Genomic DNA, 19,155 nt, shown 5'->3' on the forward strand with positions numbered 1-19,155 from the left:
TGACATAACCTCACTCTTTCCGACATCTCCATCTGCAGGTCTTTAGTGTTTTTTGTAGTATAACAGCCTTTCTGAATCTTTTTTTCTATGTAAGTTTAAATATATGCTGAATAACTTGCATGTTGTTAATTCTAGAACAAGGCAAAAATCCTGATAATTAGGTACTTCTATATTCACTATGGGCATCCTATCTTTTGGGACTGTTGTTGAGTCATGATGGTTCACCATGAAGAAGAGAAAGATTGGAAAACTGCCCATGGTCACACGGCCCATGGTCACATTGTGGCTGTACTGCAGGCTGAGTGCTGGTAGTTACTGATTACTGGATGTTACAAAACCAAAGAGTAGTTTGACCAAGTGAAATGCTATTGTGAAAAAGAAAAACAGGTCAAGTGACTGCAATCAAAGCAGGTAGACACCAGATGTGGGAACCATCAGAGAGACATTTGAGTTATTTGACTATTGGTGCTGAAGCAGGTTTCATCTGTGACCTTAAGCCTTTTGAGGACATTTATGTTTGCCTCCCTCACAAGAGTAACTACATATGCACATGAAAACCCCACATGCAAAGTCTACAAAATGTGGTGAGTGTGGGATTGGTATTATTGAACTCCTGGCTTTGAGCACAACCTCCTAGGACAGTGTTTCTATGCTTTCTTCTAGCTGGAGGAGCACAAAGCTTTCCTGAAAAATCCTTCCAAATTAACATACACCTTTCAAGGTTAGGCAGCTGTAAGTGGAGAATTAGCAGACCAGCAAGGTCTCACATACTTAGAAGTACAATACTGTACTGAAAAACATTTTAATTTGAAATATCACTAATATAACTAGCTTTCAGGCTATCTAGACCTTAAACAGTTAATTTTTATGGTCATTCTGCAGACCACCTGTTGATGGCTTACAGACCACTGGTGGCTGAGAACCCCACCCTGCTCAGTGCTGCACCAGAGCATGAGATTAGGCATTTTTCCCTGTTTTTTGTTGTTGTTGTTGGTGGTGGTGGTGGTTGTTTGTTTTTGTTTTTCTTAGAACAAAAATACACAATAGTAAATTATTGAGAGCATGTCTTCTCAGTTCTCACACACTAGAAAATTTCTCAAGTAAAAATCTGTTAGCATGTGCTTCTAGTATGAGAAAATTCTCATAATCCCTCAGAAAACATATATTTCACAAGAACTATAGCCCTGCTTTCTGTCCTTTCTTCATGATGATCTCCAAAAAATCACACATGATGGCTATACTGAGATTTTGCTTATACAATTTAAATAAAATTAGAAATTCTGCTTCCAGCTTTGATTTCCTAAAACTAAAATCTGAGGTAAAGTATTATTTCCCAATAAGATATTTTGAGGTTTTTCTTGCATTTTATATTTTTCCCCATTTTTATATTGCTGCTTTTGGAAAACTGGAAAATTAAAAAATAATAATAAAAAAAAATGTGACAAAAGAAGAAGAAAATACAAAGGCAGTGGTCCCGGTTCTGTCCAATACTGTTTTGTGTTCACAGAAGACAGTACTATGAAAAGGTAATACTGAACAGAGTTAGAAGATGGCTGACTATAAAGCTGCCTTAACTCCATGTGATCATCCTTACTTCTCTTAATAAAACAGCTAAAGGTGATGAGAGAAGACACTGCCCACTCAAATGGCAGTTTATGACCATTTATGAACAGTGTATGTCAACAGTATTATAATATTTATTCAGCTGTAAAGTAACTTCTCCCATATGAGGTGCAACAGCCTTCCATGGCTATGCCTTGGTTTTTGTAGGACAGAAGTCTCAGTGTCATTAGAGTATTACCCTTGCTTTCGCATTAAGAATATCTTATTTTCAGTAGTCCCATTGTAATAATCAGCTATGAAAATCTGTCTGCAAGCAATCAAAAGACTTCATTAGGAGAGTGCACATGGAATTTGATATATGATATTTATCTTAACCGATTAGAAACCAGAACTGTAGATCTCAGTTTAATTGTTTTTTTTAACCCTTGCTTAGGTATTACAAGAGTTTAGTATGCCTGTCTTCTTTCTCACACCATCCATTTTTTTATATTTCATGTTATAACTTTTTGTAGAATATATTATAAATATGCTTTATATTTAAAATGGTATTTTTTACAAGGGTCATGATTTTGACTACAGACATGATCATACTTATTTAAAAATATTTACGTGAGCTTCTGAGATATGTGTATAGGTATTCCCATTATCTATAGAAAATAAGCAAACCACTGAAATAATAACAATAATAATAATTAAAAAAACATTGTTTGGGTTTTTATTTATTTATTTATTTATTTATTTATTTATTTATTATTTATTAATTATTATATTATTATAATATTATATTATATTATATATTAATAATATATACATTATATAATATATAATATATATTATATATTAATAATATATATTATATATATTATATATATATTATATATAATATATATAATATTATATATTATTATATGTTATAATTATTATATTATTATATTATATTATTAATTATTATAATTATTTAATTATTTTTTTATTATTTATATATTTATTTTTTATATATTTATTTATTTGTTATATTTATTTATTTATTTAATATTTAAATAAATAACTGCTAAGTAAACTTTGAGGAGGTAGAAAATCATAGAAACACCACATACAGGATATTATTTTGTTGAATAATAATTTCTGATCAGGGTGAATGAAGTTGAAGATTCAGATCCAGAAGGAATTACAATAAACGGAAAGCAAAAATTCCAGTCAAAGAAATACCTCCTGATAGTAGGCACGTAAAATTTTGTTTTAAATAATTCTTTCTGTTTCAGAGAAAAACAAATCAGATGGCAGTTTAAGTGCCATCTTAAGACAAATAGGTGCTCCCTTTCCTTTTGAAATGCAAAATAAAATAAAATAAAATAAAATAAAATAAAATAAAATAAAATAAAATAAAATAAAATAAAATAAAATAAAATAATAAAGGGGAAGAAGAAAAAAACATTCTATCTTTTTAAAAGCTGAAGCATCTCTTTACTATGATGGCTTTAATTACTGCACACATCTGCTTATGTCAACTCACTTTTCAGGTTTAAATGCCTGTTTCCAGAGATCCACACTGACCATTATAAAAGATTTATTCTTGTATGTGCCACTCAGTTTTGATCCATTCACATCAGCATATTTACAAAAAGTCTGAAAATAGGGACCTATGTGATGAACATTCTAAGAAGTTAAAGAACTTTCTCTTACTGATGTACTTAGATGTGAACTTAGCTTATATTTAAAAGAAAAAAGAAGAAATAGATGCTTCTAGGGCATATTCCTTCGGACACACACGTGTGCATGCATACATACTAACAAGAGTTATACTAAGGAGAGTTCGTGTTCATGAAACAGTAATAGCAACAGTAATACCAACTTTCTTTCTGGTGGTGTTTTTTTCCCATGCCACTATGAGAAAGGAAGTGCTATTTGAATTATATAAATAATGGTTTCATGGAGAAAGGATTTTTTTCTTACAAATGAACAAAGGCTAGTAGTATCCATATATTCGGCTCTATAGCCCTAGAAGAAGGAAAAGCCTTATAGAGGAAAAAACAAAGAAAATATTCCATTGAAAATAGTGTTTTCCTAGGAAAAAAAAAAAAAATATATATATATATATATATAATAGATCAAAAATACATTTATTTGATGTTTTGAATAAATTCAATTTATTTGAATTTAGCTTTAGAATTCTACAGAGCTTTTATATTTTCTTGGACATTTGGGGAGCTGAAGGATGTTGAGGGAACACTTTTGTGGTAAATTCACACTCTCAATTTTAAAGCAGATAATTGACACCTACTTGTGTGATCTGTGTGTATAAAAAAGGTGCCTGAAGGGATACATCCACAGGGGCCATGCCTGAGCACTTGGTGAATGGCCTCCGTCAGCTGCTGTGAATTTTCAGTGTTTGGATGTGCTTAGGTGCCACTGGGAGGCACTTACTGTACATGCCTTGACCTTTATAACCTGCTTTTGTTTCAGCACACAGGCTTCAGCAGTGGGACTGAGATACTGAATGAAGGTGAGAAGTCACTGCCAGATCTTTGCAAGGTATCAGTAACATGCGTAAATTAAATAAATCTCCAAAATAAGTTGGAATAGAGATATGAAATTTACATAAATTCAAAAATGCACAGTCTTTAAATATTCAGTAAATTAATGTAAAATTCATGAAGTGTGGAATTCAGTGTTTTTCTCTATTGTGAATAACTGAAGCATTATAGAGCATCTCTGATGTTTTGGAATATTGAATCCCCACTTTCTTGATGGGATTCCTCCTAAAAACCCACATTTGTACCAAGTTCACTGTTTCCTACATTATTAGACCACCACTTCAGAAACTGAGAATATACGTATTTTCTTCAATATGGAAAGATCTTGTTTGAGGGGCACCCTTATCATTCCAGTGTTCCGATAAAAGGAAAATACCTTGAGAGAGTAAAGTATTTGTATAGAATCAGAATCAGCTATACTCTATTCTCAGCAAGTAGCTTTGTTGAAGATCCTCATATAGACTCTCTAAATAGGTATTAGACAGAGACAGATATTTCCAGAGAGCAATTTATCCCACCTTAAGACAGCTGTCTAAAATAAGTGGGAGGAAATGGTCTCTGGAGGTACTTCTTCTTTCCTTTTGACTTGAAAGTCTGAAGAGCTAGCTTAGTCTAGATAACTAACTTTTAGACAGAAGAAAATCAGGTCAGATGACACCTATCCTGTATTTTTCTGCTTCTTATGTCATTCTAGATCTACTCATCTTGGCCAAGAAACAAAAAAGGCTGTCATCCAGTGGCTCTCAGACTAAGGTCAGGACCTGCTTACAATTGCTTGTGCAACCTCACAGGAAATTCAAAATGCAGAGCCAATGTAAATTTTCAATTAAAAAGCAACAACAACTACTTGTCTTGTGCCTAAATATTACAAATAATGATGAATTATCTACCCAAGATACAGGTGTGATTTTTGGCCTCACTCTAAATATGGCAGATCATTTTGGAAACACTGAAAACTAAATAGCTCTTTTCCAGCAGTGCAGTAGTATCCAACCACAAATGGAAGTTAAATTGGGAAAAGATAGAAACATGAGCTATGTCTCCATAGAGTTTAGCACTATAGCAATTCTGGGTTGCACATCCTGTAGGACATAGCATGGTAAAACAGAAAAGGATGTTGTGATACAGATTAGATTCCCTGCCCTACAGATTAAATTCCCTCAAAGCTGGACCACAGTCCAAGCAATGTTTTTATCAGTGATATCTCCTGAGATCTGCTTCCCTACTACAGGCTCATCAGTAGACATAAGGGAGCTTAAAATGTTAGTCCTCACTCATACTGATGAGGACAGTGGACATTCATCACTCTTGTAGCTGCATAGCCATGCTTTTCCCAGTCAAATGAAGGCTAACAGAGACAACTTCTAACAAGAACAACACAGAACTTTTTTCTGAGGGTCTGAGTGCACACTGCCAAGTTAAGCCTTTGAACAGGCCAGCAAAGCAGAGTCTGGAAACCTCACAAAATAGGCTCTTACACCGCACTGTATTTGCTTTTTACTTTCAGCTGTTCATACAGCTCACAATATCTGCACAGGGAAAACAAAACAAAACAAAACAAACAAACAAACAAAAAACCTTCTCAAGGTAATTTGGGAATTTACCCTCTCAGAAGACAGAGAGGAAGGATACAAAATAAAGAAAGCTATAATAATTTAACTGAGCCTTCTTTATTCAACAATGTATTTATTCTGGTAGTTGTTATACTAACCTAAGGTATGTTTTGGATAGCCACAAGGTCTCATTGGACTGGCACCTGTAAATCTCTTGATTTACAGAGAGCTTAATCTAGAAAGGGAGTAAATCAAGAGAGAGAAAGAGAGCTTGATTTACTCAAGCTAGGAAAGCACCCATCTCCATTTAATAAAGAAAGTGGGGTGTTGTTTATCCCTGTATATGCAGAAGCACAGAGAGGCACAAGACCTTCTGCCCATTTTGACCCTGAATTCAGATGTAATTTGAACATGCAATACCCGTTTCTTTCCTCTCACCTCATCAGAATGCAGTTGTCAGCTACAAACTAAATGAAGATTCAGATGTGTCTTCCACCCTTGACTCTGACATTGACTCTGTGCATCACAGTTAAACTAATTATTTCAGTTTTTCCCCTGTAAAACAATAAATTGTCATTTATAGCATGCATTGATAGATATGTGGAGATAATATTAAGGTATGTGGATATAATATTATCTATATGCAAAACATAAAAGATTGTTTATTTTCATAACTAACTATATTTAAACTAGTAAGATTGTCATAACACTGTTTCTTTCAATAGAAAGGATCAATATATTGACTTCCATGTGTTTGAATGTTTTTTGGTTTTGTTTTAGCAAAACAGGTTCATGTCTTTCTGCTTTGTGTCAAACTCTATAAAGACATACAATTCTTCATTCTCCGCAAAATTTGCCACAAGGCTAGAAGACATTCTGTTACACAAACTTCTATTTTTAAATGATAGAAAATACAAATGTTCTGATTGTCAAAACAGCTTTTCAGAATCAATTACCTGTGGAAAAAAAGTTGAATACCTAATGATATACTTTTGGGCAGTACCTCCTTTTTATAATACAAAGGAATTTGTTGTGTGTTCAGGTCGTCAGCTTTCCACTAACGAGGCATATTGTCTCATGAACACACTTTTAAGAGAAGTTAAAGGAACAAATGTACTGTAGGTTGACTGGCAGTTCAAAGGCTTCAAAGACTCTCTGGAGTCTTTTCCTCTAAAAAAAAAAATGACATTAACTGTGATTCATCAATCAGTGGTTTATGTAATCTGATAGCATTTCACTTTTGCTATCCATCAAGTCCCCAAGTTTCTTGGTGTGTGATAATATGCTTTGTGAGATAGCGTCACACAGCTGGTTAGATACAAGTTACTAGAAAATGTTTAAAGGTGATATGCCTAACCTTTCAAAGTGCTCTTTGAATAGGGACCTCTTCTAAGACAGCTCAGTCCTAAAAGGTGAGAAGCATCCTCATATAAGAAGAGAAGCTCTGGGAACCTGGGTGAACTTTTGGGAACTGGGCACATAGCTATGCATCTACCTGTGAGCACGGCTTTCTAGCTACAAATATATCTTTTTTTAAAACATGGGCAATTTTTATAGGATCTCCCTTTCTTGCTCAGAAAGAAGTTGCATGAAATATACGTCCTCTTTTGACAAGGGAAATTAAATAAATGACTTCAGATAACAGTATACACTTAAGACTCTATCATAAAAAATACCTCTATGGTGATAATTTTTATGACTCTTTCAAAAGATGTTTAATCAACTGCTGCAGACTGTTATGAGTGTTATGTAAGCCAGCAGGACAATATATGACCTGGAGCAGGGGGCTGTAATGACCCATAACACCATGGAGAAGATAGTGACAGTTATGACAACTGCTTATAAAATATTTTAGGAATGTGTTAACCCTTCATTGACATGAAATTATATGAACTGTTATGTTATACTGATATAAAATTATACATGTATACAACACTGCCAAAGTTCTTAATTTTTTTCACTCAACACCAATAAGCATGAACAATGTGGCAACGCAATATTTTTTGAAAAATAAAACTAGTCATTTTCAACCTGGGGTACTGCATCAGGAAGTAGGATAGGGATTCTCTAAAGAGTAACTGAAGCAGGTCCACGGTCACTAGAATCATAGTCACAGCCAGAGGTCTACCCACCATCTGGAAATGCATAAATCAAGGGGGAAAAAAATGAAGTCCACCAAACTAGACAATAGTTTACACAATCAAAAAGGCTCTGAACCCAAAAATAGAGCTTATGCCACCCTTCTAAATAAACACTTAGTAAGTCCAACATGCGTGGACTTTAAGATGATTGTCCTGAAATATCTGCTTTGCTGCTCTGCACAGGGTTCTGAATCAAATGCTGTGATAAGATGAATTCTTAGTTTTGTCCCATTAAAACTGCAGCATTCATTGGCAAAATATGTGTTAAAATGAAATTATTTTAATATGTTAATGACATAAAAACTCCAGAACTTCAATTTTTTTGTGTTGCAATAGTGCAGTACCTTCAATTCTGCACTGGGCATTTGGTTCAACAACAGTTTATTGCAGAAAACATCACCTTTAGAATTAGCCATGCCACATACCTAAAGTATTTGTGAGATTTTACATTTAAATATTGTCTTTTCCATACCATTCATGTCTTCTGCTGTCAGGGAAGATCTCAGTCAAAAGTGGAGTAGTGGCTAATCAGATGGAAACAGCAATATTTGGTATAAAAAAACATGTAAAATGACCATAACAGAGCAAAAATGCAGTACATTTTTCCAGGTATATATACTGATTTTCTAATGAATTTGTAATGACTTCTTTCAGCAGAGAGACAACTTCATGTACTGATTCATGTTCCTTGTGCATATCAAAATCTTTTCTCATCTCCAAGTAGAATGAAAAGGTCAGGTCTTCTGCTCACACATACAATAATGCAAGCATACATCAAACACAGCCCCACTGCACTTCTCTTTGAAGGAGGGCTACCTTGTTTTGCACCTCAGAGTGCTGACATAAAATAAACAAGTTAATTTATCTTTCATGGTATTGTCAATGTAAATTCTCCTACACATGCTAGTACGCTGCATTTGCCCCTGGTGAAAAATTATTACTAACATGACTGATTCCCAGTTCAGCACAATTCTCCTTTTTAAACAGGAGAGAAAATGCCACTATTAATAGCAGAGCTGTCAAGACAGCATCATCTGAAAGACTCAGAGTATTTCAAGACAAAGCCAGATTGTCATTCTCTTGCTTCATCTTGCAGAGAGAGGGAAAAAAAAAAAAAAAAAAAAAAAAAAAAAAGAAGAAGAAAAAGAAAGAAAAAAAAGTCTTATTGTTGAAAGTCAGATAGTTTAAAAGAAAACTTAGTTTAAACTTATGCATTGGATCAGGTAAGGAGGGCTGATGTGATTCTGTGTAGATTTATTTTGAAAACTAGCAGTTTCTTTTAAATGGCTCCATTTGCTCTCTACATTTTAGCTATTCACCTCTTCTCAAATAACTACAGGGAGCATGGAGGGTGGTTCCTGGTCTCACTGTATCTTCCACAAACAGATGTCTGTGTTCTTTAAAATATGTTGGGGCATGGAAGAGGTGTTAAGAGTTCTCACAATAACATTTAGTATATCAGAAACAGCATTTCTACATAGACCTAATTCCTTAATCTTTTTTTTTTTTTCCCTTAGAGTAGCATGCAAGGAGTCTTCATTCTGTACATCAAGTAGCTCTGTAGTCACTCTGAACTTGTCTGTAAGGAGACCTAAGCAGTGAGCCAATATGTGAATTTACAGTGTAGTGACTCTGCAGGGAGATATTCCAAGTAAGTGTCACAGCCTTCCTTTTAGCAAAATAATTTGTTCTGTTTTGAAGTACTCGTTTGAGTCCACCTATTAATAGGACTATATATACTATTGTGCTAGTGTATATATGACATTACAGCAATATATATGAAAGCTGAATACCTTTCGGTAGATGACTCCTCATAGACTGCTACTTTGGATAATTATCATAGCAGAAAGCAATGGATGCCTCAGGTTACCGGGATGGAAGAAGAGCAGTAATATTTCACATTACTGAGTTAACATTAGCAGCGTCTAGAGCCCTTGTTAGTGACATTGATAACCAAAGGAGAGTTCTGCTTTTGCTTATATTTCTGGAAACTTATTTCAGGACAGATTAAAAATATCAAGAATTTAAAGCATTTGTTGTATGAAAAGGTGAATTGTTGGATGCAAGCCAGTAGGAGCAAGTCATGAAATTAAAATTGTATAAACTCTAAGTAGGAACGGCATTAGGAAATAAAACGTATCGATCACAGAAATGACTGTGCTGTCATTTCTGACTTTTCTGATGCAAACATGGTTTTTATTTCCCTTGCATGGGAGATTCCCAGCCACAGGAACTGACTCAGCACAAACTCTCCTGAGCCCATTCTCAGATCAATCATTAGCAATAGCCTTTTGAGGATACATCATTGTTCTGGTCAATGATGTGAGCTGAGTAGCATGATAAATCGTAAAGGATGGCTTTAAGATTCTGTTAATTATCCAAATTACTTAATTCCATTTACTAGTCAGTTCCATGGATGACCACCCTTCATTTCTGAATCACCTGTTTTTTTCCACAGTGGGATAAATTGTTACTTTTGTCTCCATTAACTCTTCTGCTGCTGCTTCCACGTTTTTTTCAACAGAGTTAACATAAGTTTGGGGATCAACAAAAAGAGCTGACAGTTTCTATCAGTGCTGAAATAGCCCATGCCAAGTAGGAGTAACAAAGGAAGGCATGCTAACATGCTAGCAAAAGCAAGTTTGATAAAACAATATTTAAAGAAAACAAATGTACATATCTTAAGTGCTAACAGTAGCAAATTACAACTCAACTCACTGGAAAATACAGACTGTCTAGTATTCATCAATACAGTAACAAGCAAGAAATACTGGGAAGACAATATTATAGCCAAAATTTTCAGGCTTTGGCATTCAAATGCAAAAAAAATCAGGGAACTATCCAGGTTCCTAATCATGGGTGTCTAGTGCAATTTTAGACACCCTCTGATATTCTACCTAGTCAGCAGTTGCTAAAACAGTGCCCAGCTAGCCAGGTTCATGCATGATAATACTGGATGTCCTAGGGGATATGAAATAACAGCAAGCAACTCTGTCTAGACACCTGACTTATATCTCTAAATTTTAGGATTGGCCACTTGAACACAAGGCACTTAAACTTTTTCAAATGTGCTGACATTATTGATGAAACACTTTTTATAGTTTACTTTTGTTTTGATGCTCAGTTCAAACTTATTTATAAGAAATAAAAGGCTAAATATGTTATAAAAATTTAAAAAAAAAAAAAGTCAGATTATATGAAACATTTTGCTCAACTCAGAAAACTATGAGCAGTAACACTTGCACCATTCTGTTTCATTTCTGGTAGTATTTATGCTGACGCATATTAATGCAGTTACTATTGTGATTTCTGGTTTATTCTAAAAATTGAAATATGCCCATTTCAGATTAATGCTTAAAGTTTTTTCTTTTCTGTTTTAATACAACGGGCAAACTAAACCATGAGTTATTCACACACTTCTAGTTCCTGGTAACTGAGCAACAGTGTAATTTACTGGAGACAGCTACCTTACACAGCAAAACATTATCTGGTAAAGTACATGCAACAAGTAATATGGCTTTTTGTGACTTTCACAAATGGAAAAGAAACATCCATTACCAAAAGTCAGTATGTGTGTCGTTAATGTTAGTAAACAAATATGAAATTAAGAAATTAAAATCAGCCATTAAAAGGGAGCAGCAGCCAACCAGGAGGTATCAAGAATAGCCTAAGAAAAAATGTAAATACATGTATGACAAAGAGAGGGAGACAACCTTGAATGTCAGGAAACTGAGAACAAAGGAGAAATTAAAGCAACCATGATGGAATTCGTTTCACAGACATCTGTAGTGTAAACAACTGTAATGGAGCCAGTCACTCAAGGCTGTTTTTATAGCCAACAAGGAGAAACAGGCACAAATCATTTGAGCTATTCTAGTCTCCTACATTAGGAACATACACTAGAATGCTCTCTCTATACATCTCACAGTTAGATAAATTCAACTCCCCAGTAAGAACAGCAGACACTTCAGAGAATACTGACTCCCTGTTCCTCTTCTGTCAGTATGTTACACTGCAAAGTTCATCCTCTTGCATGTTTACGTAGGCAGTTCCAGAAGGGACCGAGGCATTGGCATTCCATATCCTCTGCTTTCTTTGTAAACCTCATCTCTGGTGTCACCTTACCCCCATACAGGCATAACATGTTATATAATTCTTTTTATATGGACTTAAATGACAGTATAAATATGTACAGTTATCATGTAACTACCAAGGACAGAGTTTTTCCTGTGTTTCTTTACTGAGAATAGTTGTTTTCACCTTTAACATGATAACATTTTTCATGCTGAGTAATTAAGGGTGTTTTTGAGATCAAGGTTAAAGAACTTTATCAGTGATAAAAATAGTACTAACCCCTTCACTGATTGGTACTAACTACACAGTCAGTACTTAGTGCCAGGTTCTTGAAATTTCAGGTCTGCTGTCACAGAGATTCCACGATTTCATATTCCATTCTTGTTTGTGTGGGAAACAAAAAATACACTACTTCTGCATAAGAGAATCTGTAACAGAAGCAGTAATTCTTCATTTTATTAACATATCTGAACAATAGCTGGATAGACTTCTTGCTGATTCTGCCAAGATTCTATGTGGTCCAGAAGAGAATGTAATGCTCCTGGGATAGCATGAGCCCAGTTTCATTCCTAGAATACACTCAAGAATTTCTATGTCCTTTAAAGCATTAAGGGTTTCCCAAGACACCTTGCAGGACAGCTGGAATTGGGATCTGGGACCAATATTTATTTAAAAAGCTCGTTTCACTTCTCTTATGTCAACCTATAGCTTGATTCAAGCTTGATACATCACTTAGATGCTGATAACTGATTCTGAATATTCAGTCTAATCTTTCAACAGCTCAGCCAAACTGCATCTAATCTATCTACTGCTTTTAAGGAGTTGAAATGACCTGAGGCTGCCTTTTTGCAGAAGCTGAGCATGCCTGACACTGCTGAGAGCCAGTGGAACCCAGATTTCTTCCCACTCTGGAAGAAGTGCACCAAGGTACTCAAGTTCAATATTCAAACTGTGAATATTGGCTGGTGTCGATAACCAGACAGATTATTAGCATAATTATTTTGGCACAATTCTATCTCTGTAAAATGGGTCTAATCATGCCTTCATTTCCAGGGAGTGAAATTGTTGTAGTGTTTCAAAATGCTACAGTGAAAATGACACTAGAATGTTATTTCATTCCAGTCAAATGCTATAGTGAAAACATCAATAGGAAACTTTATGGAGAGATAAATCTGTTTCAGATGTTGCACAGAACATATTGCCATGGTGAAGACATATCAAAACTATTCTTATTTCTTGCACACAGGAACTGTCTGTCCAGAACAAGATAAAAGAAACCCAGGAAAAAGAAAAAAAGAAAAAAAAAAAAAAAAGTACATGATTGCATCATTAAAAACAGACAGCAAACTATTCAAGAGCGGCATCCTTTTTTTTTTTGTTTTTAATAAAAACATTTTATCACTCGCAAAAGTCCTATTGAAAGACTAGGTGTTGTATCAGTTTAAGAGGATACTATCCCAGCTAAATATCCCTTCTACATTCAATCTAATAGCAAAGATGCCTGAAGAGGTTCAACACTGGATCTTTTGCTATTTCAGTACAAAATAAGGTTTTATAGACTAAATGGACAATGAAGGAAGCTTCCAGTAAAGGCAACATTCTTGACACTGGAGCAGTTATAAATGAATTCATGTCCTGTGGGAATATCAAAGATCTGTGTGATTCTTATCACATAATTCTTATCACAGATAACTTTGTGATCTTTTGTCAACATCTTAACATCCATAAATAATTGAAAAACCAGTTTCCCAAAGGCACTTAGGCACCTGAAGGTATAATTAAAGACAACTACTGTGAAAAAAAAAAAAAAAAAGAAAAGAAAAGAAAAAAAAAAAGCAATTTGCTTAATTCCCACTGAAATCAGGAGAAAGGGTTCCAATCTGTATCATTGACAATCTGCAATCAGGCAATGTATTTTGTTATACAGTTTTAAAAAAATAGTCTCTTAAAAGCTGTATATCTTTTCTATGCACCATATTCTATGCACACTATAAATAAATTTGCACAGGCTGCATTTATTTCAGTATTCCCTAGCTTTTTAATACTAGTCTTTACCTTCTTAAGAATATTAATTGAAACAATTTGCATGTATGAAATAAAGAATCTACCAGTATTAGTAAAACAAAAGATTTTACATTATAATGACAGAATTCCATTCTTATTTTTACTTTACTGAAAAGTTAATTGATTTCTACATTGTTACCCTGAATGATCACCCTATCTGCCAATCTAAATCATTTTATCTCTTTTCTTATAGCTCGCACAGCTTTTAGCCCTTCAAATGTTTTCGTGTTTTGATCATCATATCCTTCTACAATAAACCCCTCCAACTTTACCTATTCTATCTTTTCTAATATGTCTGTTTTCTTATGTTTCAGTTACTGGTGATCTGTTGTTTCATTTAATCCAGCTTTTTTTATAACTTTTTGTTACCTTATTTAGCCCTTGAAAACACCCACAGGGAATATTACCTCAGCATCTTATCAGAACTGTAAAGCTGAGGCTACAGTTCTGATGTGCAGTATGCTATTACAGTATCTTCATGAGGGCATCCTGCATATGCTAGGTTAATATTTACTGATGTGCTAATGGAATAATGACTGATCTGCCTCTGCTCCTCTCTGGGGCACCTTCTATGTATAGGGATTAATGACAGTCTCTCTCTGCTGCCTGATGTCAGAGCTGAGAAAGGTGTGAAGGGTATATAAGAGCCGTATTACTTGTCAGCAAGGAAGGGGGAAAAGGGATACTCCAGAGCTAGATGCAAGCGTGGAATTGTTGCATGCACCCTTCCAGCTAACACAGGCGTGCATCTTCAGTTAGCTCCCTGACCACTGCAAGGTAAACAATTTGTCTTTTTTCTTATTTAAAATGTGATGCAACAGATGTGCTTTCAGGAAAGCACAATGTTTCTCGTTATTAATCAACAGCATTTTTCAGGAAAAGGATAAAATAATTTTGAGGTAAATTGCACTTGGGACCAAAATTTGAGATTAGGACATGTCAGGAAATGCAAACCAAAGATATGGGAAAGGATTGAAGGATTGACAGTACTAGATGGAAAATGAACATTTACTGGTGAGAGCTATCTGTCTAAAACTGCATGTCACTAAACTTGTGGGGATCATTTTTTACTCTAGCCTGTGAAGAAGACTAGCTGCTGTTGGTTTAGGACAGCATGGGCACCGGTAATAGGATACACTGAAGAGTATTTGGGATTGCTTTCAGTTTTGAATCATTATTCTTTTCAGAAAGTTTGGAAGCAAAGATGTGCAACCTAAAGCTGTCAGTTTTCTTCATTGTACTTTCTGTTGCACTGAGTTGTTTGGAAGCTACACCTATTGAGAAGTGAGTAACAAATAATCATATTTATTTCTATATAAGGGAAATATTCATATTGTTGCATGAATTGCTTTTACTTTCATGTCCCAAATAACATGAGCAAAAGTAGAGCTTTTCAAATCCTCAAGTGTATTTTATTGTTTAAAGATTATTATCTGTGGCTGATGATCTATCTGATGGGACTTCCAAGAGGCAAGGATGGATATTGCCCATCGTGTCACAGAATACACTCTCAGGACTTAGCGAGGAAATGCCAGAACAACCAGCAGCAAAGACAAAAAGGTATTGATTTCCCTTGTTTGTTCTTGCCATATCATAGGATTCAATTGTGAAGTAAACTTAAAGCCAGTGATATTTTGTTACTTGAGACTTCCTGTATGTTGTCAATTCTCAAACAGCTTTGAATAACCTTCTTCTTGTAAATAGAGCCATTCTGTAAGACCAAAGGATAGAAAGTGAAATCCAGAGACAAAATTTGCAGATCATTTATCAGTTCAAAATTATAACTTTTTCATGAATGAAAAAAAAAAAAAGCCTATAAATACTATGTTTCCTTGAGAAATAAGGCCTATTTTGAGAGGGCTTTTTTATTTAAATGTCATATTTCCAAGCCTGAGCTGGGGGGGAAGAAATATATTCTGCATAATAACATTAGTTCTCTGCTAGAATAAAATTCTTTTAAAATGTAACTATTTCCTGTAAGTAAATAATATTTCATTAGTGTTAAACATCAATTTAATCATGGGAAGAATGAAAAGAAGAAATTGGTTTTGACATAATTTAACTAGTCTGACATGTATTCATGTTCATAGCGCCATAAATCCAATTTCAGGTAACTTTTTGATGAATACAATAGCATTTCAAAAAGTATTTGCAAATCTTCTAAATGATAAATACCACTGAACTACTCTATCTGTTCTTTGGTCTTTTGATTGACTTTATTCAATAACAGTTCTATTATAGGTAGATTCAGTAAATACATGTGTCTGTCTAGTTACTGGTTCCACTCTCACCGAATTCAAATATATACATATATATTATATAACTATTTGGTTATCTTCCAAAATAATTTAATAACAGAGACTAAGTCCCTGATTTTTTACAGCTTTTGGTTTTAAAAAAATAAAATAATTATTGTAATAATTATACACAAGGCTTCACCTTTATGAGTGCAGTATGCCCTATCTGCTTTTCTAGGGCCTTGGCTTACAATCTGTTAGTGGGTGCGCTATCTCGTTGAAGCACATATTCAAATAAAGGCTACAGATCAGAGAGCTGGTAGGCATGATGGATTCAGTCAGGCTTGACATCAGTTAGTAAAGTGGTAACTTCCTGCAAGGACTGGAGTTTTAAACTTGAGTGTCGGTGCCTAATTTTGTATCATTAAAGAAAAGGAGAACTCTGTCTCCACAAACAATTCAGGATTTCTATGAGAAGCAGGTGCTGTTTGAACCTCATATATTAAGGGCTTGATTAAACTCTTTTTACATCTACAGAAAAAAAAGAAAATCTAAGGGAATCTATATCAAATCCTATGCAACCACTTACTTTAAATATAGTTACATATTTAAAATATTGACTGCTTAGAAATTGCTGTCTATTTGCTGATCAAGAACCAGTATAGTACACACATTAAAATTCTAGATGAAATTTTAGATAACAGATTTAGTCGATCCATAGGTAAATATATTAATAATTGCTCTGAGTTTGAAATTGGAAATTGTAAATCTTGACAGTGAATTACTACTGAAAATTGTTGTCTACTACATGCTACCTCAACATGAAGAAACCCAAGAAAATTAACAATTCTATTAGCAATCTCAGTTTATAATACAATCTCAGCTACAATAATCTCAGTTTAAAACAATCAAGTATTTCTGTCTGAAGGAAAAGCACGGTAGTCTAATTAAAAAGTTTAAAAGACTTTCAAGATATCAAAATATATAATAAAATGTTTCTCTTGAAAGAGAAATATTTGTGTATCTTGATATCTCTTTCAAGAGAAACATTTTACTGTGATTAAAACAAAAATCTCATGCTGCTTATGTCCTGCAGAGAGTTTGTAAAAGGTCTGTTGGCTCAGATCATGAAATGTTCTTTTTAGATAGAGGCTCATCCATGGACTCTATTACAGACTTCTACAGCAAATTCAAGCTGCTTGTGTTCCAACGAAGATGTGGCTCCTATTCATTACTGAAGAGATCTCTATTTAGACAGAGCTAAATCTTAAGTGGTATTGAAGCAGTTGGGAACACCTGCCACCTCTCATGATCATGACACAGTTGGGAGAGTCTTTTGGCTCAGACCATTTAGTGTGGACTGGAAGGTTACTGTTCAGTGAGAGCAGGATATGATTTGGTGGGAATAAGAGAACTAAATAAATGTTAGTAGTTGTCATTATGTTAGTAATCCTCATGATATCAGCAAGAGCTCTAAATAGACTTAGAAGTTCAGCTTAAAGCTAAACATTTAGTCACTGTTTTCACTTACTGTCTTAACTATACTATCATTACAGGTTTTCTAGATGTCATAAACTGCTTTTCTGAATATCAATAAAAGTGACATATGACTGTTAAGGTCTTTGCATTTAAATAAACCCCATCATTAAAACTGATAATAGCACACAGTGCAAAATTTTTTTTTCAGGCACAAAGTAGGTGGTAGGAAGATTGTAATGTTCCTGTATTTGTGCACATATTAAAAGAACTCCCACATTAGCACATCTCAAATGCCTTTTAGAGGTGGCACACCTGATTGCTCATCATTTGACTTCATTCTGGCTCTTTTTCTTTTACATTAGTAGTCACCATCTGGAGAAACGGAAATGCAACACCGCTACGTGTGTGACACAACGCTTGGCTGACTTTTTAGTTCGTTCCAGCAGCAACATTGGAGCAATTTATTCACCTACGAATGTGGGGTCCAATACATATGGAAAGAGGGACACAGATGGGCTTTTAAGCAAAGAACTCCAAAACAATGCACAGCTTTAGGGTGTTAAAATGACTACTGATACAGTTTTCATTAAGAGCTCAGTTTCTAACATATTGATAATGTTTCTGTCATTTATTACTTGTACAGTCTTAACAGTGCCTTGTTTTCTTTGTGTGTGTATATGTAATTTATGTTCATCATTTCACTATGAATGTACATCATACATAAGCTATTGTTTCAACTCCATTAAGAATTCCAGAAATCTGCTTGTCAAATTTCTTTGTAAAGGAAAAAAAAAAAAAAACTACACACAATAATAAATGGAAAACTAATTAATTGCAACAGGGTTTTTTTTTATTATTTTTATTAAAAGGCTGAAAAAGATAACTATGATGTGGATGTCTTTATAGTCACAGTTTGATAAGAGGAAAACAACTATCTTAATTAAGACCAGCAAAAATCCAAGTGGTGAAAGAAGTAAGATCCAAATAACATAGAAGAACCTGCTGGTTTGGAAATGTCTACAGTGCCTTGTTTTGCCCAGCTGAAAGAACAACTAGATGAGATACTATGGCTGTATTGTGTGTATGATCAGACCAGTTAACTGACTGGTCTCTTTCCACCATAATGTGCCTAAAACTAGACGTAGCTTTTCAGCACAGATTTCTATACATACTGAGCATGGGATTTTAAGAGTTTACTATTCTTACTTTAAGACAGTATCAGTAAAATGTAAGAATCATGAGCATAAGGAGGCTCAGGGGCCACCTTATCGCTCTCTACAGGTACCTCAAAGGAGGCTGTAGCAAGGTGGGGGTTGGCCTGTTCTCCCACGTGACAGAACAAGGGGGAATGGGCTTAAGTTGCGCCAGGGGAGTTTTAGGTTAGATGTTAGGAAGAACTTCTTTACCGAAAGGGTTGTTAGACATTGGAACAGGCTGCCCAGGGAAGTGGTGGAGTCACCATTCCTGGAAGTCTTTAAAAGACGTTTAGATGTAGAGCTTAGGGATATGG

The 19,155-nt window shown here is 34.6% G+C and overlaps 1 protein-coding gene across 3 annotated transcripts; it reads left to right on the top strand.

Moving 5' to 3' along the window:
• The first annotated feature begins 402 nt into the window (after nt 1-402).
• On the top strand, nt 403-18,483 carry IAPP (islet amyloid polypeptide). Of its 3 annotated transcripts, XM_068654802.1 has the most exons (6): nt 403-584; nt 9,309-9,442; nt 12,718-12,792; nt 15,117-15,213; nt 15,355-15,489; nt 18,008-18,483. In XM_068654802.1, exons 4-6 carry the CDS (start codon nt 15,134-15,136, stop codon nt 18,198-18,200), a joined length of 408 nt encoding a protein of 135 aa, XP_068510903.1. In that variant the 5' UTR covers nt 403-584; nt 9,309-9,442; nt 12,718-12,792; nt 15,117-15,133; the 3' UTR covers nt 18,201-18,483. The 3 variants fall into 3 exon arrangements, with proteins under 3 accessions (XP_068510903.1, XP_068510910.1, XP_068510918.1); XM_068654809.1 differs by lacking the exon at nt 9,309-9,442; XM_068654817.1 differs by lacking the exons at nt 403-584; nt 9,309-9,442; nt 12,718-12,792 and adding an exon at nt 14,383-14,706.
• The last annotated feature ends 672 nt before the right edge of the window (nt 18,484-19,155 follow it).

Source organism: Anas acuta, chromosome 1 (genome assembly GCF_963932015.1).
Source record: "Anas acuta chromosome 1, bAnaAcu1.1, whole genome shotgun sequence".
Classification (NCBI taxonomy): domain Eukaryota; kingdom Metazoa; phylum Chordata; class Aves; order Anseriformes; family Anatidae; genus Anas; species Anas acuta.

Coding starts and splice junctions, on each gene's coding strand:
- IAPP (XM_068654802.1), top strand. CDS start 15,134: ATGTGCAACCTAAAGCTGTCAGTTTTCTTCATTGTACTTTCTGTTGCA. Junction 15,214..15,354: donor GAAGCTACACCTATTGAGAA/GTGAGTAACAAA, acceptor TATTGTTTAAAG/ATTATTATCTGTGGCTGATG. Junction 15,490..18,007: donor CCAGCAGCAAAGACAAAAAG/GTATTGATTTCC, acceptor CTTTTACATTAG/TAGTCACCATCTGGAGAAAC.